This window comes from Mesocricetus auratus, unplaced genomic scaffold, assembly GCF_017639785.1.
Source record: "Mesocricetus auratus isolate SY011 unplaced genomic scaffold, BCM_Maur_2.0 Super-Scaffold_100676, whole genome shotgun sequence".
Taxonomy (NCBI): domain Eukaryota; kingdom Metazoa; phylum Chordata; class Mammalia; order Rodentia; family Cricetidae; genus Mesocricetus; species Mesocricetus auratus.
This window is the reverse complement of record NW_024429266.1, coordinates 31,201,312-31,228,789: the sequence shown is the minus strand read 5'-3', so window position 1 is coordinate 31,228,789 and position 27,478 is coordinate 31,201,312. Positions and strand designations below refer to the sequence as shown.

Genomic DNA, 27,478 nt, shown 5'->3' with positions numbered 1-27,478 from the left:
GTATAGCTTATACACTTATTAATAATATTTTAAAAGTCAAATTACTAATGTCTAGGATGATTAAAATGGGTATTGTTATGTTTGTGTATATTTATACTTTAATTTAAATATATAATTTTCTTTTCATCAAGCAAGCTATCCCCTCCCCACTTTTAAGACAGGGTGGCATTATATAGCTCCGCTGGCCTGCAACTTATGGAGACCCTATTGCCTCTGCCTCCTTAGTACTGGGACTAAATTTGTGCACCACCATGCCTGGCCCATCAAACTAGCTTGAAAGATAATTGTCAGCCATTTTGACAGACAATACAGTAAAAGATATGTGTATGTATAATAAATTATTTTTAAAAAAACATAGGTAAGGGATTGTACATCAGTGGTAGATTACTGGTAGCATAGAAAAGGAAGGGTTCAACCCTCACATCACTACCCCAAAAGAAAACAGAGAAAGCAAATATAGTCAACTAAGATAAATAAAAAGAATAGAGTACACAAAAGCAAATACAAAGGGATTTTTGAAAATGAATCCCTGACACATTCTACTGCCTAAAATTATCAATGGGGTAAGGCTATAATTCAGTGGCAGAACACATAAGTCTAAAGGTTTGAATCCTGCTACTGCAAGAAGGAAAGAGGAAGAAGGAAAGGAAAGGAAAATTAAAGGATCTAAACTTTTATCATTTTTCTCTCTTGGAGCAACCAAAAATACCACATACACGAAGATAACAAATGGAGTACTTAATTACTGTGTGTGTGAGGGGGTCTCAATCATATTCCTTAATGTAATATAAGTGCATCAATATTAAAAACCCCTGACTCTAAATGCATTTATTTAACCTTTTTAAGTTATACTGGTAATGTATTATTCACAGATATAAGCTTATTAGGAAAATAATTACACAAATTTAACCATCTAATTTTATTTTGTGGGAATTACATAAGCCTTAATATTTTTATTACTGACAAATAATATAATTACATAATCTGTATTAAAAATTCAAATGAAATTTTGGTCTGTGAGTATGGGTTAAAAAGAAAAGTATGTGATAAAAGAAAACTGGTTCTAAGTAGACCTTTCTAGTTCGTCACAGGTATGAAATGGCCACTGTACCTCACACAGCAGTAGGTCAATGATGTGGAACACCATGCAGAGAGGAAACTTGGCAGTAAAAAGAGTGAGGAACCACTGGGATGCATACATATGAGCTTCCAGGTTCAGATCACAAAAATGGTTGTACAGGTCCGGCAGCTGTTCCTAAAAGTCAAAATCAAAGACTTAGGTGTGCAATTGCTGAAGTAGTTTCATTTCTTCCAACAACGGCAATTTCTATCAAGCTCTCTGTTGTACTCAAAGTGTATTCCAGCACTGGTTTTCTTTTATGTCAGTGTATAGAAGTGAGTGCAGGAGATGGGAATGGAACAGATGACTGATGCGTGTGGACAGAAAACACTCATTATAACAAAAATTGTCCTTGCTATCACAAGTGTTCTTGCTTCCTGGGAAAATCTTGTTCTCTCAGAACACCTTCATTCTATTGAAAATACTGAGTCCTAGCTAAGACCCAGGATTCTTCTCCTACCTACCTAGAAACAAAATATGTCTTCACCTGGTAAAATCATAAAATGACATTATCTGAGGTATATAGTATGATTTTAGAATATTCTTGAGCACTTGGAAAACTCCAAAGCATTACCAGATATTAAAACCTATCTAGGAGGTGGAGAGATGCTTCAACAGTTCAGAGCTCTTGCTGATCTTCCAGAGGACCTGAGTTTGGTTCCCTGCACCTCAGTCAGGTAGCTCCCATTTAACAGAGATCTGCTGCCCACTTCTGGTCACCATGGTGACCCAAACATAAACCCATATGCATGTAGATATATACATACATAGATATCTTTAAAAAAAGTAATCTTGATCATATGAAAATGATAAAATAAAATTGTACAAGAGTATAATAAAGATAACTAGCTCCTAGCAATGCCTTTATGCTACCTTTAATTTTCACTAGCTAAACATGCTTTTCAAAGGCATGAGAGTCCAAGCACAAAGTATTCCCATAACTGAAGGACAGAAGCAAAAACACAGAAAAGCTCATGTTCATTTTCCTCTACAAACAGATCTCTCTCTCTTTCTCTCTCTCTCTCTCTCTTTCTCTCTCTCTCTCTCTCTCTCTCTCTCTCTCTCTCTCTTTATCTATCTCTCTCTCTCTCTCTCTCACACACACACACACACTAAACCATTTATTTCACAAAAATGATCACTTTGAAAAGGACCCAAATGTATCTTTTTGACAGTTTAAATAAGATATCTAATGTTACCAAGCCCAACTAGTTCTTCATTTATTAGATATAGTTATTTGACTTTTAAAGACAAGGTACGCTGACTTTTGAAAAAAAAATGAACTTTCATGTCTGAAAAGTGAATAGCATTAAAAAAAATAAAACAAACCTATTTACATATTCAATTTTATTCATTAAACCTTCATAATTAATTATTGCCCATAGGGATTTTTTTTTTATAACAACAAACTTGTGGGTGATAGAATTTTCTACTTTTCCTTACCTGCATTAGTTTCTCAAGTTGATAGAATTTGCAATGAAGATCTTCAAAATTGTTTTTGTACAAGTCTCTCAATCCATATTTACCCATGATTTTCACCAAAACACAGAATGCTTGCTCCTCTGGCATCTATAAGAAACACACATATGAAATATGAATGAATGCCACTTGTTCAGAATACATGAAAAGGTCTTTTAAGCCTCCTTAAAAATGGCTGAAGGCCTGTTGTTACATTAGTCTTAGACACCTGCTCCCTGATCTCTGGCGCAAAATCTCCTAACTACTCAATAATTTTGACTCCTGCCAGTGTTTCTGCATAAAAAAGACTTGACATATTTTTTCTATATAAAATAATTACATTGTATTTTACTTTAGCCTTTGCTACACAAAAGGTAAATATATACCACACACATATATAACATATTTTGCTTTTCTCCCATTAACATGTTGAATTATTTCCCTCTTGTTATATAAACAATTGCATCTTTATTTTTATAACAGTTGTAGAGCATTCCATTGTGTGAATATTCTGGAATTCACCAAATCAGCCTCCTATTAATAGATAATTGAGTTACTATTAATTTTGTATCACCAACAGCTTCAACAAACAACTTTGTATACACATCGACTTTGACAAAGGAAAAGGATTAGACTGACAAGAAATAAATGGATTTTTGTTTATTTATTGCTTGGTTTTTGAAACAAGGGCTCGTTATATACTGCCTATCTTCCAAGTTCTAAAGTTATAGGTGTTAGGCCATCAATCTTTGGTTGTATTTTAAATTTTGATAGTGTAATGTTACCTTTCTAGAAACTTCTTTGTTAAGAGAAGCTTTTTCTTTGCTAGCTGCTTTTTGACTCTCTTGTGTTTCTCCTACCCAGAATCCTCCTGGACTCCTAGTCCCACCTATCTAGATTCCTATTGGCCAGACAGTGCTTTATTGGCATAAGACTTCCCCAACACTTCTTGATGTTATTTTTCTTTCAATAAAAAAAATAGAAAAACAGCCAGGGGGTGGTGGCACACGCCTTTAATTCTAGCACTCTTGGAGACAGAGACAGGCAGATCTCTGTGAGATCAAGACCATCCTGGTCTACAAGAGCTAGTTCCAGGACAGCTTCCAAAGCCACAGAGAAACTCAGTCTAAAAAATCAAAACAAAACAAAAATAGAAAAGGATCTTACGAGTTTCTATCAATAAGATTTAAATGACCAAAATAAATCAATCCTTTCAGAGATATTTTATTGAACAAAACCTGAAGTCAAAGGAACGAATTTCATAATTATGATATCACAGAGCTCAAACAATACAAATAGGAAAGTAGTCAGTATTCTGAAAATTACAGTAAGAAGAGAGACAATGGTGTCATACTTAAAGTCCAAGGGATAACAAAATGTTGTGGGATATTTGCTTGCACTGACAATCCAAGACTACTAATAAAGTTAAACCTTGAATCAAAGGGCAGAGTCCATGACAAGGTAACTGGAATTAGCCAAAGACATTTTAGAGGCCAGATAGGAAGGTACAGGAAAAGAAAAGGTGGAGCTTAGAAAGATTTCATGATCATTTTGATCTTGGAAGGTAGAAAGAGTCAGTCCTTTGTTTCTCCCATGCTTTCTTGATTTATCAGGTTTGCAACCCAATATCTGACTCCTGAGTTTTTTATTGATAAAAAAATAACTTAGATAAGCACATCATCTGGTGTCTAACACAGGGCATTAGATCATGCCAAGGTGGTAAAACCACCAGTCAGTATATTTTATGTGTTATACTAATCTACAATAAACTGTAGTCAATCATGAACTCAAATACAGTTCCCAAAAGTGCATGGTGACTACAGAAAAGATGCTGCAAAGCTGCAAAGATGTCTCAGCATGAAGAGCTCTTGCTGCTTGTCCTGGTTAGTTTTTTTGTTTTGTTTTTAATTGACATGAGCTACAGTTGGGGAAAAGGAACATCAACTGAGAAAAAGTCCATCATCTTGGTCTGTAGGAGAGATGGTAGAGCATTTTCTTGATCAATGATTGATGTGGAAAGGCCCAGCCACTGTGGATATGTCATCCTTAGTCAGGTGGCTCTGGGGTGCATGAGAAAGTTAGCTAATTCATGGTGGTGGTTTACATGACTTTAATTCCAGCACTCAGGAGATAGAGGCTGGTGAATCTCTATGAGTTTGAGGCCAGCCTGGTCTACAAAGCAAGATCCAGGAGAGGCAGGGATACATAGAGAAACCCTGTTTTCAAACTGCCTCCCCCCCCACAAAAAAAAATAAAGAAAAAGAAAAATGGGAAAGGTAGCTGAATGTGATGCAGAGGCGCAAGTCAGTAAGCACTGTTCGTCCACCCTCTCTGCTCCAGTAGCTGCCTCCAGTTCCTACCCCAATTTTTCTGTAAGATGAAACAAGCTTTTTCCTCCAGAAATTTATTTTGGCCAGTGTTTATCATAGCAATGAAAACCAAATTAACACACTGCTCTTGCAGAGGACCTGAGTCAAGTTCTCAGCACATTAAATTTTCTGTAACCTCTGGTAACTCCACCACAGTTGGCAGGGCAAAGGGGTGAGGGCATCTTTCCCATACCCTCATCACCAGCATTTGCATGTAAATTTTAGATTACAGTGAGGGTGGGATCATCTGTCCAAATTGTGGGGCCTGCTATTCTATGAGAGGTGGGGCCACCTCTTTGGCTTCAGTGGTCAGCAAGGGGCAGGACCAGCTCTCCCAGGGCCAGCAAAGGGCAGTGCAGGCAAAGTACAGCCGTCAGATTTCAATATGCATGTTTCTATGACCCCCATGGTAACACAGGCCATGGAGAGCAACACAGTACCCAGATGCAGTAGGACCATGGACTCAGATATGGCCCTTGGCAGCAGCTCAGGTCCCATGAAGCTGGAGTTAATGGCTGTGAGCTGTCTGACTTGGGTGCCAGGAACTGAACTCAAGGCCTCTAGAACAGCAGTTAGCACTCAATCCCTGAGCCATCTCTCCAGCCTGATATTCCCATCATTTCTTATTGCCACGAGGAAAGTCATATCTTAATCCTGTCTTTAAGGGAAATTTCATTAAGGGACTAATAACCTTTGAATATATTTTATTCTGAAATAGAATTCACAAAATACACAAAACTCAAATGTATGCTCTAATAAATAACTGGTAATAAAGAAAAAAACCCACAAGGCCTCCTGCAGCCACCAGCTAGTCTAAGAAAGAAAATACTGGTTTACCATTGAAAGATCCTTGTGTAAGCCTTTTCAGTCATGAACCTTTCCTAACAAATCTCCCCCTAGAAAATTCACCACCCTGACTTCAACAGGAGCCATTACATTGTTGTACTATATATTTCTTTTCATTTATGTAATGTTCTAAAAAGAAAAATAATTGCCCATTATTGAATGTTATATAAAACTGAATTACACCAAATGTAATCTTACATTTTATTTAGTAGAACTTAACGCTTATAGGATTCATTCATAATAATTTATACAGTGTAAACATTCTTTTCATTTCTGTAACATTCGACTACATAAAATACTACCATATGGCTATTTTAATGTTTCATTTTAACTGAAAGTTGGTATTGTAACAATAATGGATATTTCTTTGATGTTTTTGTTGTTGTTTTAAAAGAGTAGTTAATTTTGTTTTATGTGTATGAGTGTTTTGCCTGAATGTATGTATGAACACCACATGGGTGCCTCGTGCCTGTGGAGACCAGAAGAACGTACTGAATCCCTTGGAGCTGGAATTACAAAGATTGTAAGACACCAAGTGGGTGCTGAAAACTGAACCACGAGTTGTGAACTTATCCTAGGGCAATTAAACAAGGAGTTGTGATGTATGTGTGTAAAGTATTTGATCAAAATATTAAAGTGTACCTGTGAGTAAAATCACTGTATGTATGTACATATGTATATTGTATATATGTATATATACATACATATATCTTCACCAGAAAAACTAAAACTAAAGGCCTTGTGTCTACTTATAATTTTTTAACACAATACATTTAAATGTTATGGATAATTTAACACAATCCTTCTTGCATCTGAAGAGCTTCTCTGCATGCCAAATAATTTAAAATATAGTAATTTAACCTTAAAATGAGCATGACTTTGTAAAGGTCAAAAACAGTACACATTCAATTTAAATTAGTTTAAAAGTACTTGACAATGCATATGGTAGAAAAATATACTAGGTAGAAATTGTACATTATTTTTATAGAAAATGAAATATATAATCATTCACTGGATCTATTAATATCAGTATGGGGATATTAAGAATTATCTACATTTAAGTTCTAAAGTAGTTGAAAATTGTTGTGGTTCTAAGCTACCCATGCTATATTACTCTCTAACTACAGATAACATATTTCTTCTAACTCATTCAATGTATGTAAGAGTATCTATTTGATAATCCTTATACTGCTTAAACTATTCAATGCCATGGAGCTATTGCCAAAGCCCCTGAGAACTTTCTACACACAGAAGACATCTAATTTTAACAGACTATTTGGATATGAAACTCTTGAAAAATTCAGAACTTTATTTTTGAATATACTTTTGGTTTTTCTTTCCTCTTAGGTAATGAATGCAAACTATAAATGATTATGGGTACAGGAAGGACAGCATTTCTTAAAGAAGCAGACTCTGGCAATGATTAATATGCAGCTGCCAAGGACAACTGCAGCAAAAAAAAGCATGAGCAACTTATGTAACTGATAAAATTATTAGTCAGTATGACCCTAGTAACATCTCTCTGGACTTGAGATGGTGTGCTTGAAGAATCTGTTAGAGTAACCTATGGTTCTCTACTGGCTTAGATAACAGAGAAGAATGACACAGGAAAAGGCCTTTCTCTTATTCAAACTAGCTGGCAGACTAACAGGCTAACAAAATATGTTGGTTAATTTATAAAAGAAAATACAAATTACAAATTAGAATATATTTTCATTAGTATGATGTTGAATATCAGTTAACCTTTTCTTAAGGATCCTGAAGCCATTTCTGTCTTTCTAGTTATTTTTTAAATCCATGACAACTACATCATTTAATTAATTTAGAGTACAAGACACATTAAGGGGTGGGGTAGAAAAAAGAGAAGGGGAGAAGAGGAGGGGGAGGAGAACAAGAGGAATCAGAAAGAGTGAGACAGAAGAGGAATAGAGGGGAACAAGAAAAGAGATACCTTAAAAGAGGGAGCCATTATAGGTTTAAAAAAATCTGGCACTAGAGAAACTTTCAGAGACCCAGAAAGATGACCCCCAACTAATAATGTAGGCAGTAGTGGAAAGGCTGCCTTTGATACCCCTTCTCTATAATAAGATTCATGACTACCTTAAGTGTCATTCAAGAGCCTTCATCCAGTAGCTGATGAAAGCAGAAGCAGGCACACACAGCTAAGCACTAAGCCATACTCCTGGAATCTAGCTGTAGAGAGAGGGAGGAGGGAGGAGCAAAGGAGTCAAGACTGTGCTGGAGAAACCTACAGAACCAGCTGACTTGACTTACCTAGTGAGAGCACAAGGACCCCAGTTGTAATGCTGGGGAACCAGCATTGGACTGAACCAAACCCTCTGAATGTGGATGCCAGTGAGGAGGCCTGAGCAGTCTTTGGAACCTCTAACAGTAGAGCCAGTGTTTATCCCTAGAGCACAAATGGACTTTGGGAGTCCATCCTCTGTGGAGGGATACTATTTCAGCCCAGATACATGGAGGAGGGCCTAAGATATCCCCCAAATGATATGATAGACTTTGATAATCCCCCATGAAAGACATCACCATCCTTGGGGAGTAGGTGGGGGTGTGTTGGGGGGGAGAAGGAAACATGTGAGCATGGGAGGGAAAGGGAAGCAGGGATTGATACGTAAAATGATTGTTTCTAAAGAAAAAAAAGCACTGGAAGAAACCATCCTGAGTGAGGTAACCCAGTCACAAAAAGACAAACATGGTATGTACTCACTCATATATGGGTTTTAGACATGGATCAGGATAGTGCCAGTCTGCACTTTCACTGACAGAGAGTCTGGGAAACAGGAAAGAACCTAAAAGATATGCATAGTAGCCAAGAGAAGAGGAATGAGGCAAGATCCTCTGAACAGATGGGGAACACGCGAGGGGTAGGGGGGAGTGGGAGTTGGGAAGAAGAGAGGGGGAGAAGAGGAAGAGAGAGTAGGTCATGGGGGAACAGGAAGGTTGAGTGGGGGGTAGAATAGGGGGAAGAGGGAATCATAGGTTAGAAGACAGATCAGGCACCAGTGTGACCTCTAGTGATCTAAAGGGATGACACCAATTGGCAAGCTAAGCAATAGTGGAGAGACCACCTCGAATGCCCATTCCTGATAATGAACTTGATGTCTATAATCATCCGGGAACTTTCATCCAGTGACTGATGTAAGCAGAGGCAAACACCCACAGTTAACACTGAACTGAACCCAAGGAACCCAGTGACAGAGAGAGAGGAACGATGAGCAAATTGGCAAAGAATGGGCTGGCAAAACCAGCAGAGACAGCTGATCTGAACAGGGGAGAGCTTTTGGACCCCAGACCGACAGCTGGGAGGCAAGCATGGGACTGATCCGGACCCCCCAAATGTGATAATCAGTGAGGAGGCCTGGGCAAACTATGGGGCCCTGAGCAGTGGATCAGTGTTTATCCCTGGAATACAAACAGACATCGTGTGCCCATAGCACAAAGAGGGATGCTCTCTAGGCCTGGACTCTTAGGGGAGTGCCTGGACCCTGCCCTGAGTGAAACAACAGACTCTAGATATCCCCTATGTGGAAGGAATTGGCGATTGGATGGGAGACTGGGGGGGAGGGTGGTGGTGGGGTTGTAGGAGGAGGAGAGGGAGAGGGAACTGGGGTTGACATGCAAAACAAGCTCTTTAAAATCAAAATAATAAAAAAGAAAATAAATGAAAATAAAAAAGGATGTCTCTCTTGGGAGATATTTTACTGACCAAGTTCACAAAGGCTGACTTGTTATATGGCCTTCATTATTGCAAATAGGTATCACATAAAAGTTCTGATTATTTGGCTTTTCTAGGTATTTGACTCATTCTTGCTCTCCTTAGGCGGTAAGAACTATGTGGATACATTTCCAAATACTTACAAACCTGAAAATAAGCTAATCCTCCCAGAAACTGCATGCCAGATTTCTTAGCACTATGTTCTCACACAACTTTAGTCAATGTATTATCATATGTTTATAGAAAGGGCTATATTGTATAGTGATTTCTTCTAAATTCAAGCAATCCATCTTGGAGGGAGGTCTTTAAGATCCAGAAAGTAAATGAAACTTAGAGTCTTACAAGGCTCAGGAATGAAATAAATTTAGAAGTCTCAAGAAACTCCTAAGCGTTATAAGGGTCACAAGACCCTTCCCCCAGGTTATCAAAAAGTAATAATTGCTATAAAAGAAGATTCTCCAACCAGCTGCAAACTGCTGGGATATTCATGGATTCTGCTTCTGTGAGTCATCCCCTGCTCCCATACTCCAGTAAGTAATCCCAATAGCCTCATCTGTTTTCCTAGCTGGTTTATCACTGCTGCCTGTCTAAGAGAAGCAGATACTCGGTCACATCTCCCCCCAGACGTGACACACAATAGACAGAGGTAAAAAATGATTATATGTGAATATTCAAGGATTATTTTGTACAAAGCAAAGCAGTAGCACTCTTGACTTGAATCTCAGCTTGTCATCTCAGTGAGTACAAAGGTTCCTTTAGAAGAAAGTTGGCTCTGAGCTGTGAAGAACACATGCCACTGCTCACACTGGCCAGTCTCCCGAGGGACCTAACTCCCTTGTATACTACTTGCATTCAGTGATAGACGAAGGTCCCCCAAAGAATTGGGATTATAAAGTGTTTGGTATCACAGGGCATCAGAAGATAGGGTGTGAAGATATCAACAAGAGAATAAAAGCAAGGTAACAGACAGAATAATAAATAAAAGATGCTGCAGCAAGGGGGCATTAACCTAAAGTGAGGTAAGGAGAATCATGACAATGGAGCCATGAGTACCACTTTTACTAGAACAAGGTAATCCATATTAAGACAGCTGGTCTACTGCAAATGTTCATTTTCAGAGTACTAGACTCAAAGCAATGTCTTACTTTATACTTGTTGGGCCTCCGTGCTTCACCTGACACTATGAATTGTTTTTTTCTTACTAAGTAAGAAGGCAAATAGGTGAAATATTCCACTTCTTCCTCAACCATTTCAATGTTTGGTATTCTCAAATTTCACTCTCTTTTTCCTAGTCTTGTTTACTCTTGAGACAATCTGATCTACTCTCCTTTGCCAGTTTTATGTCTCCCCAGGTTATCAGTCTCTAGTATCAGTGAGTTGCTGGACAGTTCTAATAGAGTTTTAAAAAATCCTAAATTCAAAGAATTTAAAACAAAATTAATCATTAGCCCCAAACTTCTTCCATTCAATCTAGTATAATTCTTTCAGCTAAAAGCTAGAAAACTAGGCATGTCACCTTTGACATTTCCTTTACTAATTCAGAACCTGCCAATTTTTCTTTCTAAATGTTTCTAACTTTCTTCTTTTTCACAGTCCCAACATATTTCATGGAGACTGATGTTTATAAGCTAGTATCTCCACAGCTGTTTGTTCTCCTCAGCTCTGCCCTCTAAACAAAACAAACACAACAAGAATATGCAAGTCAGTCCTTGCTTAATGACTGCTCATCTGTGTTGGAAGGAAGTCACTTTAGTGGAAGGGCTCTGTAGTACTTACCACGTGGCTCCTGCCTATTTTGCCATTTTCCCCCACACTACTTCTGACATGTAGTAAATGTGATCTCATGTGGTTTCTCTCTAAATATAGTACCCATTTCATACACTTGCTCTTGTTCTTTTGTCTACAATGTCTAAACGTTAATTATCAATTCTTGCCAAAATAGCCACCTGTTTCAGAAAGTTTTTCTGGCAGAAATGGGTTGTCTACTATCTCACCCCAGTGCTTCAATAGATGAGCGCACTAAATTCTCAGTGAGCATGTATTGTCTCTCTCATCAGAAAAATCAATGAAGACAAAGAAAGGAGACCAAAAATAAGTTTGCATGTACATTATTTGTGTCCCATGCTGGAAAAAATTTACAAATGATTCATCTCTAATCCCATTTGCAGCCCTAAACCTGTCAATCAATGCTAAATGAAAGTGACTGACAGGAAGAAGGAGTGTATAAAAACAAATCACAGAAAATCTAGATTTCCTTGTTATAGTATAGCACTTCATAGTGGTCTGAGTTCTGATATTTGTGCTTATGCTGACTTCTTTATTCAATATAACTGAGCTAAAAATAACTCCAAATAAGCAATTTGTTTGCTTCTAGTCAGCAAACCTAATTGAAAAACTGTCCTGTCTTGGACATCAGATCTTTTAATTTATCACCCAAAGTATAATTTAAAGAGCTATGCCATGAGTAATCTTCCTCAAACAAGATATCAGCAGGAATATAAAAGCCTGTAGAAAATAAACTTAGTAACAACATGCTATTTAGCACATGGAAAATTACTTACGTGCAACAGCAATACAGCAGCAAGAAAAGACTGTCCTTGACAGTACCCAATGTCTTCATCAAACACAGAGTAGGCCTAGAGAAAGACAATAAAAAAGTCACAGTAAGAAGATTAGTAAATTTTATCTTAAGTTCTGCTTCACATGAGGTGCCTGTTTGTCCTGTCTTTGACCTTTCTGTCACACTTCATCCTACCAGAGACATTTGCTCAACCATGTTCATTGCTGCTCCATTCATAATTGCCAGAAACTGGAAATAACCTAGACGTCCTCCAACAGAAGAACAAATAAAGAAAATGTAGTTAATTTATATAATGGAGTATTATTCAGATATTAAAAGAGAAGAAACCCTGAAATTCAGAGGTAAATGGATGGAACTAAAAACCATCCTGAGTAAGGTACCCAGAAAGAGAAATATGGTATGTGTTCACTTATAAGCAGATGGTAGCTATTAAGTCAATGGTAAGCTGTAATTCATTGAATCACAGAGGGTAATAAGTACAGAGTAAGGGACCAGGGGGTACAAATAAAGCTTGCTTGGTAAGGAAAAAATGAATAGTTATGGATGGATGTGGGACTGGAAGAGGAGGAACAAGTTGGGAGTAAAAGAAATGGGATGATGAGGCAGGATAGCTAAAATTAAGGGCTCTTTGAGGGGTAATAGGGGAAACAAGAGTAGAAGCTTCCTAAAATAGATACATACAACATGAAGGCAATCTAAATGAAATTGCCAAACAATGAGGGAAACGGAGTCTAAGCTGGCCATCTCTTGTCACCAAATGAAGCTTCAAGTTCCAGGATTGATTTTCATCTAATTGAATTGTTGGTCAAAGGGGTCCCATGGGATCCCCAAAATAACCTACGTGGTTTCCAAGCCTAAAGTGTGCTCTCCACAAAAGGACAGCAAGGTCACAGAGCTGAAGATAACACCTACACAACTCATTGACCATGGAAACGTTGAGCTGGTTCCCACATAGAGCTGTCAGTACAGTGTGCTAGCATCCTTGGTACAGAAAGGTACTCTGCCCACTAACAGAAATGAAAACAAGTCAGCCACAAATTCTTCTTTTATTTTATTAATTAAAACAATGAAACAAAATAAGAGCTTAAAAAACCAAAAACAATGTCCTGAAGACAACAAATTGTCATAACTTAGAACCATACATTCTTCATCACATGTTGGACAAATTTCTCAGATTTGAGCAGTTAATTCCTCATACCCACTTGGTAAGTAATATCACTTTACTACCCCCTCCATCACAAATAAGGATAATAAGGCACAATGATTTAACTCTGCTTCCAATTTCACACAGGTACTCAACAAAAAGTGAGAGCCACATTAAAGCAGTCTTGTGCCAAATCTTCAATAACAAAGTACACTGCAGCACACCAGGAGTCATGAAAAGCTCTCTACACACAGTTGCACTGTAGATTAGTGCTGTGGAAACACTATTTTCAAGTTGCAAAATATATAACCACACATACTGATAGTCTTATCACCCTCGCACACAAATATACATATGCAAATGTGTATGCATTGTTAGGGTTGGTGTCTCAGTGTCCTTTTACCATGTTTTGACAATGAAAGAAAAACTTGAGTTTTGAAACAGAAATAGAAATCCAATATTCTGCATGAGCCATTTAAGGATTAACAAATATAACACACTTAGTGCATGGTATGGTCCCTAATATGCTCAAAAAATGGCGGTTATTGGGGTAACCACTAGTCTACAACAAAACTGTTTTTGGAAGCCCTAGAGCCAAGTGTGTGTGTGTGTGTGTGTGTGTGTGTGTGTGTGTGTGTGTGTTTCAAACAACATTATTAGTGTTAAAATACAGATATTTCTCCTTTTCATGAATTTAGAGGCAATGAAAGCAAGCCTATGACATGTAATTTTATTAAAACACTTTTATCCAAATAAGATAAGGGAATATCAAGACGATATTATCTAATTTATAAACAGTTGAAAATTCAAAATTAAAGTGTTGCTTTCTTATTTCTTTGGATGCCTCTTAAAAAAAACGAAAGTATAAAAGCCACAATCACATAAAGTGTTCTAGCTCCAGAGCCCAGGCTCTCACTGTTATCTATGTTTGCTTTGTGAATCTCTAGTTCTGAAGATTTGTAGACCATATAACCAAGTTCAGAAGATGAAGACAAAACATGACTCTCAAGCACAACTTCTTCTCTTTGACTTATACTCAGACAACATTAAAAAAAAAAAAGTCAGTGTTTAGCTGTGGGTGTCTGCTGAACTCCTGGAATCCAGTTGCAGAGAGGGAGGAATGATGAGCAAAGGGTCAAGACCAGGCTGGAGAAACCCACAGAAACAGCTGACCTGAACAAAGGGGAACTCATGGACCCCAGACTGATAGATTGGAAGCCAGCATAGGACTGTTCCAGACCCCCTGAATGAGGATGTCAGTTTGGAGGTCTGGTTAATGGTTAATCTATGGGGCCTTTGGTAGTGGATCAGTATTTATCCCTCGTACACAAATGGACTTTGGGAGCCCACTCCACATAGAGGGATACTCTCTCAGCCTAGACACATGTGGGGGGAGGGAGGAGAAGGGTCTAGATCCTGCTCCAAATGATATGACAGACTTTGAAGATCCCCTATGGAAGGCCTCACCCTCCCTGGGGAGCAGAAAGGGGATGAGATAGGGGACCGGTGGGGGGCAGGGGAGGAGGGGAGGGAGAGGGACTGACATGTAAAACAAGCTTGTTTCATGTGTGAGTTTTTCTCCTATTTCTGATTTCTGGTACAGTTAGATTATCTATTGCCCATGTTATTTTGAGTGTAGTTAACTTCCTTGGGTCAAGTTTTCCTTCTAGAACTTTCTGTAAGGCTGGATTTGTGGATACATATTGTATAAATCTGGTTTTGTCAAGGAATATCTTGTTTTCTCCACCTATAGTGATTGAGAGTTTTGCTGGGAATAATAGTCTGGGCTGGCCTCCACTGCTGGTGGGAATGCCAACTTGTGAAGCCACTTTGGAGATCAGTATGGAGATTCCTCAGGAAAATGGAAATCAGTCTACCACAAGATCCAGCAATTCTACTCTTAGGCATATACCCAAAAGATGTACCCTCATACAATAAGGACATCTACTCAACTATGTTCACAGCAGCATTATTTGTAATAGTCAGAACCTGGAAAGAACCTAGATGCCCCTTAACTGAAGAGTGGATAGAGAATATGTGGTACATTTACACAATGGAGTACTATTCAGCAGAAAAAAACAATGGAATCTTGAAATTTGCAGACAAATGGGTGGCACTAGAAGAAACCATCTTGAGTGAGGTAACCCAGTCACAAAAAGACAAGTATGGCATGTACTCACTCATATATGGATTTTAGACATGGAGCAGGGCATTGCCAGCCCATAATCCCACCGCCAGAGAGTCTGGGGTGCATGGAGGACCCTAACAGAGATATGCATGGTAACCCGGAGAAGGGTTATGGGATGAGATCTCCTAACTGGATTGGGCAGGAGGAGGAAGGGAGGTCAGAAGGAGACGGGAGAAAGAGAGGGAGAAAAGAGGAGGGGAGAGGAGGACATGTGAGAGCAAGAAGGTTAAGCCAGAGTAAGAATTGAGGAGAAAAGGATGGGAGATACCATAAAAGAGGGAGCCATTATAAGTTGGAGGAGAGAACTGGCACTAGTGAGATTTTCACAGATCTACAAGAACGACACCAACTGGCATTAAGGCTACCTTAAATGTCCTCCCATGATAATGAGAATGATGACTAACTTATATGACATCCTAGAACTCTCATCCAGTGGCTAGTGGAGGCAGAGGCAGACACCCACAGCTGTGAATAGAACTCAACTCCTGGAACCCAGTTGCAAAGAGGAGTGATGGCCAAAGGAATCAGGCTGGTGAAACCCACAGAGGCAGCTTATCTAAACAAGGGGGAACACATAGACCACAGACTGATAACTAAGAGGCCAGCATGGGACTGATCCAGACATCCCTCCCACCGAACCTGGGTGACAGAGAAGAGGCTTTGGCAGTCTGTGGGACCTTGGAGAGGACAGCAGTATTTATTCCTGGCATACAGTGGGGCTCTGGGAACCCATACCACGTGGAGGGATGCTCTCTCAGCCTGGAAGAACCTAGGCCCTTCTCGAGATGATGTGACAGATTCTGAAAATCCCTCATGGAAGCCCTTGCCCTCCCTGGGGAGCAGAGGGGGGATGGAGTAGGGGTGAGGGGTTGGGAGGATTGGGGGGTGGGGATTAGGGGAGGGAGAGGGAACTGAGAGTGACATATGTAAAAAGTTAAATAAAAATATGAAAAAAACAAGCTTGTTTCTAATTAGATTTAAGGAAAGGAAAAAAATTTTAAAAAGCTATTCACAAATGTTATAGCAGCTAGGAAATGTAGAGGATTAATAATCACAAAATTCCAAAGACTGGTTGTCTTGTGAGGAGGACTTGATCAAAATGAGGTATGGGATTAGTAAAAAGTACTGGCAATATTTCTCCTAATTTGTAAGTATAAGAATATTATTTTTAAAATCATAAATGTAAATTAAATATGCTCAATACAGTTAATAATTTTAAATTATAATTTAAATATTTAAAAAACATTCATTAGTAACCATTCATTGTATTTAGATTTGAACTTAGGTATCACCTCCAGAAAACATACAAAAGATACAAAGTAGATTTCACTGGAGTTTAAAAAACTACATATACACACAGTCACTTCTTACTGTTAATAGTAGTTGTGTTCTATGAAGTTGTCAGAACATTAGACTCTATGATTCTTAATTATTTTCCCTAGGGAAGAAAGGGCTAGGCTCCTATTCACCCTTGGCCATACAATTTTCTAAATCAACCACAGCATAACTTGGTTGTAGCTGTGATTCTGTTTAAAGGCAACAGACTTAACACATACTGCTCATTTATTATTGAATGAATTCATGCCTCAGTAAGGTGAAGGTGAATGCATAACACAGGCACATCACAGCCTCTCAGTCTCTAGCAGCCTTAGCCAGGCTTCAGTGCTACGTGTGGGGCCACTTTACACACCAAAATCACCAAAAATGAGGGGGATATACCAATAAATATAATGTGTTGCCTGTTTAAAGTGTGAGAGCTCAGCATCAAACAATTCAAATTTCTTGACTCTGTGAATGCCTGGAAGAAACAAGCTATAACAACAGTAACTAAAAACAAAACAAAAACCAAATTAATGATTTTATGTGCTGATTTTGAGGCTGAAAGTAAATTTTACTAAGTAAGATGAGTCTGTAAGTATAGAACCCACAAAAATGATTGACTGGGTATATATATATGCATTTGAGTATTATGTATATTTTTATTATGTAGAATTATGTATTCAAAATTAAATTGAAATAGCTTATCTCAATTACTAGCCTACAAAATTTTCAAAGCATTTTTAATAAAAGCAAAATTGGTATCAATTTTATAATCATGAATTAATAGTTTTAGGAAAGTTGCAAACACTAGAAAACTGATATTCAGTACCAGCATAGATCTATTTCAAGACAACAGTGTCACACTTAAAATTTGTTTCTAGAGGAATATGTTAATTAAAATTTTTCAGTACCTAATATTCCTCATACTGTTTCCGCCAACCAAGCTTTTAGAATCACTAACAATTAATTATGTTTCCATATCCACTCAGTATTTAGAGCAATGAGTCTACAATGAATAGATAATTTTATAAAATTTAATTTATCATTATTTCCTTTGAAAATCACAATGTGTTTTCCCATTAAAAACAATACAGTTATGATGACCTCAAAGTAGCCTCCACAACTCTACTGCCGGGAACAGCAATTTACTAGTATAATATCCAAAGACTCTGGTTACAAATTCTACCTAGAAGTTTTCTTTTTTTTTTTTTTTGAGAGAGGGTTTCTCTGTGTAGCTTTGGAGCCTGTCCTGGAACTCGTTCTGTAGTCCAAGCTGGCCTCGAAATCACAGAGATCCGCCTGCCTCTGCCTCCTGAGTGCTGGGATTAAAGTTGTGAACAACCACAGTTTGGCTCCTAGAAGTTTTCTATTAGTGTCACTGAATGTTAAGCATCTCCGATTTTAGCTGTGCCACTTAGTAGAATTACTTAACTTCCCTAAGCTAACTTCTCTCATTGAGGCAAAAATATACAAGACCAGTGGAGACAGTGAGCAAAATGGACAAATTAATTGCTCTAATGAAGCTCATTTTTCTAACATGAAAAGATGACAATAGTCATACTAAATAACTACATCATTTGCTCTTACTTTTTCTCCTGCAAACCCTACCATATCCCTCCTTTATCTCTTTCAAATACAAGGCCTATTTTTCACTAATAGTTGGTTACATGAATATATGTATATACATACATATTCCTAAATATAACCTGATCAGACTATATACTACTACTTGTTTTCAGAGTGACCATTTGGTAGTAGATAACAATCATTACTATTCACATCTAGATCTTGGTTTCTTACCATTTTGTTTAAAAGCAAAGTCTTCTGGAGAAATGGATAAGCTCAAGTTAAGCAAAGCAATAAGAAATAAGCCTGGAATATATTTTTGAGCCAAAACAAAAGGCCATGTTCACAAAGTTAGAGAATTTGCCAAAAGGATACAGAAGTCAGCTTTAAGGTATTCCACTGGCCAATTTGGAGACAATTTGAGCAGCAAAATTAGTAACAGTAATGGCAGAACATGTTATATAATTGGATTAAAAAAAGGATCCTAATAAATTGGACCTGGTGGGTTACTTTAAAAAGGTGGGAACACAAAGTTAGGAAGGGAGGAATAAAGGTAGATCTTGGAGAAATTAGAGAGAAGAGTAAAGAATGAATATAGATAAAATATATTGCATGCATGTATGAAATTATCAAATAATTAACAAACATTACTTTGAAAGAAGTCATCCTTAAGCGCACATGGATATGACAACGAATGAATATATCAAAATCTGATTCAACTGGTAAATTTATTTAGTCACAAAATATCTATTAACTATAAGTAATAACTAAAAGTAATATGAATAAATATCATAGTGGATAAATTTTATAGACAAAAACTTATTTATGTAATCAAAGTGAAGGTCACTTCCCAAAGTGGGAAAAGTGAAACTATAGGAACTAAGAGGAATAAATAGGTATAGTCGACCTCTTCTGTTAATTCTTGTCAAAGATGTATAACTCAAATCTAAGCATGAGAGTACATCAGATAAGACTGAACTCAGCAAACTAAAAAATGATTGGCCTATAATCCTTAAAAACTTTATGACCAAGAAAATGAAGGAAACACTGAGAAAGTATTCCAGACCTGATGAGATCTAAAAGTCAGGATCAATTAAATAAAATATGTGACTTGAACTTGATACCTTTTCTATACAGGAATCCACTAACCTGACCATCAATTAAGCCTGAGTGATGTCTGCTGCTCGGCGGCTTCAATGCCTCAGTACTATGTGACTGACTAGGAGCTGGGTTATGATCATGTGGGACAATGTCCTTGTGTATAAGAAAAGCATCTCCTATTCCGCCTTCGCAAGGGGGCTCAAGGACCGGTGAGACCCAGAAGAGCATTTTTTAGCACCAGGGAGCTTGCAGACCGCGCCGCGGCTGTCATCATGCCACAAAATGAATATATTGAATTACACCGTAAACGCTATAGGTATCATTTGGATTACCATGAGAAAAAGAGAAAGTTGGGAGGCCCATGAACGTTCAAAGAAGGCAAAAAAAAAAAAAAAAAGATTGGCCTGAAGGCTAAGCTCTACCACAAACAGCACCATGCTGAGAAAATACAAATGAAAAAGACTATTAAGGTGCATGAAAAGAGAACTACCAAACAAAAGAATGATGAGAAGACCCCACAAGGAGCAGTACCTGCCTATCTTCTGGACAGAGAGGGACAGTCTAGAGCAAAAGTACTTTCCAACATGATTAAGCAGAAACAAAAAGAGAAGGTGGGAAAATGTGAAATCCCTCTAACCCAAAGTTCGTGCCCAAGGAGAAACAGAAGTATTGAAAGTTATTCGAGCAGGAAAAAGAAAAAAGAAGGCATGGAAGAGGATGGTTACTAAAGTCTGCTTTGTTGGCGATGGTTCTACAAGGAAAACGCCTAAGTATGAAAGAAAGGTTCATTAGGCCAATGGGCCTTCGCTTCAAAAAAGCTCATGTCACACATCCTGAGCTGAAAGCTACCTTTGGCCTGCCAATCCTTGGAGTGAAAAAGAACCCATCCTCACCATTATATACAACACTGGGTGTAATCACCAAAGGCACAGTTACTGAAGTCAATGTGAGTGAGTTAGGCCTCGTGACACAAGAAGGCAAGGTTATCTGGGGAAAGTATGCCCAAGTTACCAACAACCCTGAAAATGACGGATGCATAAATGCAGTCTTGCCGGTTTGACAGTGACGTCTACTGAAGACCACACGTCCGTAGGAAAACACCGTCACTGTGATCTTTCTGAATACTACCAAGCTGCCTTACTCATGTGCAGTCATCCAGGAGTATTACATTGTAAAGAAAAGTAAAAACTGCTCAGTTTTATAAAAAAAAAAAAGAAAAGAAAAAGAAGAACATCTTACAGTATTTTGGTACAATGAGATATCATGCTAACAAATCACACCAAAATACTTTAGTCAAACAAAATTCTGACGTGCAACTTTCCTGTAAGTTTGAGACTAAGTAATATATGTACATGTAGAAGTAAATATATGTACATATATATAAAAAATTACACAGTACTTTATTTACCAAATGTAATTTAAAAAAAGTTAGCTTAAAAGGTAAAGTTTGGCCAGGCGGTAGTGGCGCACGCCTTTAATCCCAGCACTTGGGAGTCAGAGGCAGGCAGATCTCTGTAGTTCAAAGCCAGCCTGGTCTACAGAGCTAGTTCTGTAGTTACACAGCTAGGGCTACATGGAGAAACCCTGTCTCAAAAAAACCAAAAAAGTTAAGTTTGTCTTATATGCTGGTAATAAGAGGAGTATGAACATAAACTCTAAAAATAGATTCACTGATATGAAATACTCTGAACAAGTCTAGATGTATTCACAAACATTCACTCCCAAAGCAACTTTCTTATCTAACATAGCTGGCATAATTCCTAGATGTAGGCTCCTTTTTATATAGATTTTAAAGGAAGCCCTTGGCAATAATTTAAAAGCATGCTGACTCCTTTGTAAACAGTAATTATAAAAACAAACAAATAAACTTAGACTACCACATCCTTAACATTTTAAAATGTCTCCACAAAAGTAAACTGCTACATGATTACAGGGAATTGTTCACTGCATTTAGTTTATGTTCTCAGATTTGTGACTATTAAAATGTATACTACAGGAGAATGTATACTTCACAGAGGAAGGGCTGATAGAAACAAGGACCCCTTTAGGAGTTTGTAACTTCATTGCAACTTCATATGCTACACTGGAGGACATGTGCTAGAGGTTAATTTCAGCTGAGGTCTCCCTTTGATCTCTCAGAGATTTCATCTAACCTCTCTCCCACGCAGGTAGTATTACATTGTGGCCTAAGCCTCTTCTAGTATGTCCTCTATTCCCTAACAATATTTCTTAAACATTGAGTGCTGTCTTATTGACAGGTTTCTCACAGGGTATGAAATGCAAAATTTGTTTTATCACCTCAAATGTATAAAGTTAACTTTTATCAACAGGTGATTAGTACTCAAAGTGACAAAACAGGAAACAGAATATGTCATGAATAACATTTTGGTGCAAAGATGGCCCCAATGGAGAAAGACTGTGTTCAAATTATCATCTATGACAAGTCTAAAGAGTACTGTTTTGCTTTGTTTTTGTTTTTGTATTTTCAGAAAGTGTCATGGCATTTAGCAACCCTGGAGTGGAATTCATTATGGAGAATAGACTACATTTGACCTCAATCCTACTACCTCAGCCTCCCAAGAGAAAGGATTACAGGCATATACTACCATATATGGTTTCATTGAAAAATTAATTTGGTTCAGTAATTAAAGTGCTTGCCTTTGTAGCACAAGGACCAGAGATAAACTCCCTAGAATTCATTTAAAATTCTCACTTATAGTAGTGCATGCTTGTACTCCCAGGGGAGGTCGACACAGGAAGATCCCTGGGGTCTGCTGGCAACCAATCTGGCTTAACTGATGATTTCCAATGAGAGACTCTGTCTCAAAGGAGGTGGATAGTATTCCTGAGGATAACATCAGAGGTTGCCCTTTGGTCTTCACATGCATGTGCACAATGTGTACACACACCTACACATACAAATATCCCCACATGCGTGTATACTTCTATATATGTGAGCACACACATGCAGAAGCATTCACACACAAGGATTGTATACTGTGTCTATTTGAGTTTTACAATATGATGTCATTGGGTATGTGTAGATGGCAACATGGTTGCTACCGTGACAAACCATGAGCATAACAACATCATTTCACAGGCCAATTTCTTGTCTTTTTATTTTGAAAGGAATGGCAGGCTGAGGTACTCTAGTTACTGTCCATCAAGCTACACCTTTTCAGTATATTCAATAAATTTTTTTCTTAAAAAAAAGGAACAGCAAAAATGATAATAAAATCCCTAAGGAATATAATTTCACTAACTTGAGTTTTGATGTAACACATACGACTGCCAGCTTTGCGTAATCTGTACATCACTGTGGGTAGAGTGGGTAGGACAAATTTCCCACAAGAGACAGGCTACTAAGATCAAACAGATGGGAAGGAGGAGGAGGAGGGTAATTCAGATTCATTTTTCCTAGGGGAGAAGGCAGGAAGAGGTCTGAGTAAAGAGGAGGCTTCAAAGTTATAAAGATACTGGCAACTGCATACAATTAGTAGGCAGGATACAAATCCTGTAATCCTGAACCATAAAGAATTCACTCACAGTTTTGCTGTCAAGGACATTAAGGCATTTCAATCTGGTATAGGAAAACTTGTCTCAATTGGGAGAAAAGTAATAAACTCATCATTTAATTGCATCCTCTTTTACATATAAAAATCCTCACTTTCCTTATCAAACAGCAACACTGTCTTCTAAAGAGTGAATATATCCAAACAAATACCATTATTCTACTTCCACTCCCTTCCCCTTTAAGGCACCTTCATAAGCCTGTCCTTTTCTGTACCACAATAGCAAGATGATGGCTCAACAGGCTATTTGGTTGAAAGACTGGGCTGCATAGAAACTACAAAGCTATTTCCAGAAAAGCTCTTCTGAGACCATGCACATGAAAAAAAATCTTAAATGTCGTCAGGCACTCTCAAGAGCATTGCAAATCACTCATTCTCTTTCCAGGACTCCAACTTCACTAAGCTGACCTTTTCCTTGTTAAATCTCAAAACAAAATTTATATTTAAAATAAAATCACATCTTCCAAGTTGAATTCTATCCAACTAACATGTATATTAACAAGAACCTAAGGAATAACCCCCAAATCTCTACAGTGACATTAACAGCTATAACAAATAGTTTTTGTCTAATAAGAATCTAACCCTCAAAAATCACACATATATATGCAAATACATATATACATATTCTCTCACTTTTATTATGTGTACATTGAGAGAGGGAATAGAGAGAGAGAGAGAGAGAGAGAGAGAGAGAGAGAGAGAGAGAGAGAGAGAGAGAGAGAGAGAGAGAGAGAGAGAGAGAGAGATTTCCAACATACAGTTCTTATATTATTTGTATGCTATCCTAGTTTGGTTTCTATTGCTGTGATAAATGCCATAACCAGAAGCAACTTGGGAAGAAAAGGGTTTAGCTCACAGCTTACAATCCTTCATCAGGGGAAGTCAGAATAGGAGCCTCAAGGAAGGAACTAAAGCAGAGGCCACTAAGGAAGGCTTCTTACTGACTGACTCCTCATGGCTTGCTTTACACCATTCAAGACTACAATCCCAGGGGCAGCATTGCCCTTGCAAGGTTTGGCTCTCCTCTCTATCAATTAGCAATCAAGAAAATGGCCCCAAAGATTTGTCAACAGCATGCTAATGGAGGCATTTTCCTATTCAGGGTTCCTCTTTCCATTTGCTTCTACCATGTGTTGACAAAAACTAACTAGGACATGTATAATATTATCTTTACTGTCTTCCAGTAACACATTTGCACACTAGACAACTAGGTCATTTTTCTTTGCATTTTAGTATTATTTTGTAGTCTTCCAACTTTCATTTATGATGATGATGCTGATTCACCTGTTTAAATACTACACCTGTAGCACTTAAGAAAATGCTCAGGATATAAACAACATAGGTTCTAGAGTCAGCTAGAACAGCCTAGATATCTGATGTACTATGTGTGTGACAAGGGCCAATATACAGCCTTCATGAGGATTAGTTAACCTAATAGGATGATATGTGCAACATGATATTTACAATAGGGATTGGCATAATACATGACATTTGGAAGTTATTTCATAAGTATTTTTCATTAAACATATATAATCAAAGTAATACTACAGAATTTTAAAATGAGTTAGTGTTTAGGACTCATTTAACTTCCCTCAATATCATTTGTGAAATGCAGGAAATTCTTTCCCTATGGATAATAACAGATGTCAAACAAAAAGAGTGCTTTCTAAACCACAAGGTTTCATGAGTTTCTAGAATGTGTTTGTTTGTGTTGTTCAACATTAAGAAGATTTGAAATAATTCATTTTCCTTAGGAAAGTTAATTTTCTTTGAGAATACAATGCTGTCCCTTGAAGTCTACTGAAAACACTTAATAGAGTGTTTTTAAAGATGTTCCAACAAATCAGGTACCCACAAGGGTTCAAAGATTTCCTCAGCAGCCAATATTTAGATTGAGAAATAATGTCCTAACTCAAAAACATTCACAGAACTCAAGAGGAAACGAGGTAGTCTGCACAGAATTTAAAAGACTTAATTCTTCAAGGGGTACCTGAATCCTCCAAGGTACTACTTGTAACTTACTTGGTAGACAGGCAGGTATTCTAAAGAAACACCTGTGTCTCTCAATCAGACTGTGGGCACAATGCCCCCTCCCCATATGGCAATTTTCTCAAGAATCTCATACTAGGAAAAGGAAAAGTTCCAGCCAGAAGGGGAACTTTCTCGTGGAAAGATTTCACATAGTCCTAATGACCTTAGATGATAAAACTAAAGCCCAGACAAGGATATCTGGGTCAGTGGTGAGTTCTGGTTAAATGTTCATATCCTTCACACCCTTTAATTTTACTTCAAGACCACCTCCCAGTAAGGTAGACTTGTGAGGTTCACTAAATCTCTTTGTCTCTCTTTCCAATAGTCACATTGAATACATTTCCTTTATCTGCTTGCCACTAATAATTTGCCTCTTTATTGGCTTATTGAGGATGTGTGGTTGAACATAGCTTGGACACATGCTGTGGACCCAAATGCAATAACATATTTTGAATTAAATTCTTTGAGTACACTTTGATTCAGGAGACCTCCTTCCAAACCAAAGGGCTCTCATGTCTGAATCTGGTTAGATTTTTAGGGGTTGCTCAGACAAATGTGCTGCTGTGGTTTGAAGTGTTCCACACAGGTCCACATGTTCAATACTTAGCCTTCAGCTGGTAGCAATGGACACCGTAGCATGCACAGCAATTACTAAAGCAGATCACTAGAAGCATGTCTTTCAGTCTATATCTTGCTCTGACCACTTGCCACTTGTCCTCTCGCCATCCAGTCTGCAACAAAGCAAGCTGCTGTGCTCTGCCAAACAGGCTCAGCCATGATGTGCTGCCTCACCTCAGGCCCACAAAAATAGAACCAGGACTGAAACCTCTGATACAAAAATGAATCTTCCTTTGTTTCTGTTAGGAACTCTGTCACATAAATGAAAACCTTAAGCCATGAAGCTACACAAAATAGACTGTCATCTGTTTGATAAATGCTTTCATTTGAAATAAAGTTTATTTGGAACTCCAAAGAAGAAAATTTAATTAAAAGAAGTAAAATAGCTAGAAAATTCTATTTAAAGTGTCATTAACTCAGTGAAAAGTAATTCATTCTCAATCATAAAATACCTTCTCAAAGTCTAGAAGTCAATGTTAATAATATTATATTTCATTCATAAATTGGCATTGCTTTTTTTTCTCAAAACTGTATGTTTCATTATTAATATCAAAAGAAAAACCCTAAGTACTCCAGCCTTTAAAATAAATCTAATAGTGTTTTGTTGTGAAGTACTTAACAGAAGTTGTATTTATGTTTTTCCACAAAACATTTTACTACTAAATTATTAACGCACATGAGCAAGAGTATTGATCTCTCTGTAAAACATTCAATTTCTCTCATTAAATTCACAGCAGTAGCCTATTTTTTCAGAAAGCACTAGTGTTAATCAAAACAATAGAAAAAGCAGTATGCACAAATTAAATTGAATGCCCAAAGTCACTTCAATCTATAGTATTGTGAATAATGTTTTAACTGGTTATTATGAATGACTGATTATAGGTCTTATAAAGAGATGTATGTCTAAAAGTCTATACGAACTCCATGTGGTGGTACAAACACAAATACCACATAGAAAGCTATGCAGAGTCCTCACACTAGAGCTTAATAGCATTGATACTGAGAGATAATGAATGGCATGGGGCTTAACTGATAAATTCTGCATTCAACTGTCATATTTTTAAAAAGTAAAATATGAATGAACAGAATTTAGAATCACAGCAAATTAGAAATAGAAGAATCTTTTGGGAAGCCATACTTCTACTAAGGGGGAAACAGAAGAAAGGGTTTTTTTTGAAGTTTTTAACCTGTTCTTTTCCAGTATGAGACCTACTTTATGGAAGAATCAAAACCAGACCCAGGATAATTGATGCCCAGTGCTTAAATTATAGCAAATTGTCACACAGCTTAAAGCATATTTACACCATATGTGATTGGAAAATAGCTACTGGTTCAATAACATAGTCAGTATCCCCTCAAGGACATTCTGAAAATATGATATTGAATAAAAATAACAGCATGTGGGGGACAATCATTTTCATTTGCTGAAATCTCTAAGTTCCAATATTAAACTCTCATCACAACTTTCTCAAAAAATTTTTATGAAAACAGGTGAAGCTTTGAACCATTTCAATTTCTTACTAATCTGAAAAAATAGATTTAAGAGGTGAAACTGGAATTGGCAGGCCTATTAAAGCTGACAGCAAGTGTGCAGCATTGTCCTCTAATCTGAAGGCTGAGATCAATTCTTGGTTCAGTATAGCTACAGAAAACTTCTCAACTATGAGGTCTGACTATGATATTCTTGAACCTGGAGTTGGTTTCTAAATTTACAGCAATTAGAACATTACTAGTAATGTCTACTCAAATTGAAGGCTGAGCATATTACACGCTAAGAATATATCCACTGATGAGAAATTATGACAAAGAAAGGAGGTGGTATGTGTAAAAC

The 27,478-nt window shown here is 37.5% G+C and overlaps 1 protein-coding gene and 1 pseudogene across 3 annotated transcripts in view; one reads left to right on the top strand and one right to left on the bottom strand.

The window, feature by feature from the left end:
- Rabgap1l (RAB GTPase activating protein 1 like) overlaps positions 1-27,478 on the bottom strand; it is a 508,921-nt gene that overhangs the window by 199,869 nt on the left and 281,574 nt on the right. For all 3 annotated transcript variants that reach the window (XM_040737898.1, XM_040737899.1, XM_040737900.1), the window contains 3 exons: positions 12,088-12,162; positions 2,564-2,689; positions 1,112-1,255 (listed from right to left, as the gene is read on the bottom strand). In XM_040737898.1, the coding sequence (XP_040593832.1) occupies positions 1,112-1,255; positions 2,564-2,689; positions 12,088-12,162 (345 nt within the window). The remainder of the gene's footprint in view (positions 1-1,111; positions 1,256-2,563; positions 2,690-12,087; positions 12,163-27,478) is intronic.
- On the top strand, positions 19,691-20,486 carry LOC106021220 (annotated as a pseudogene).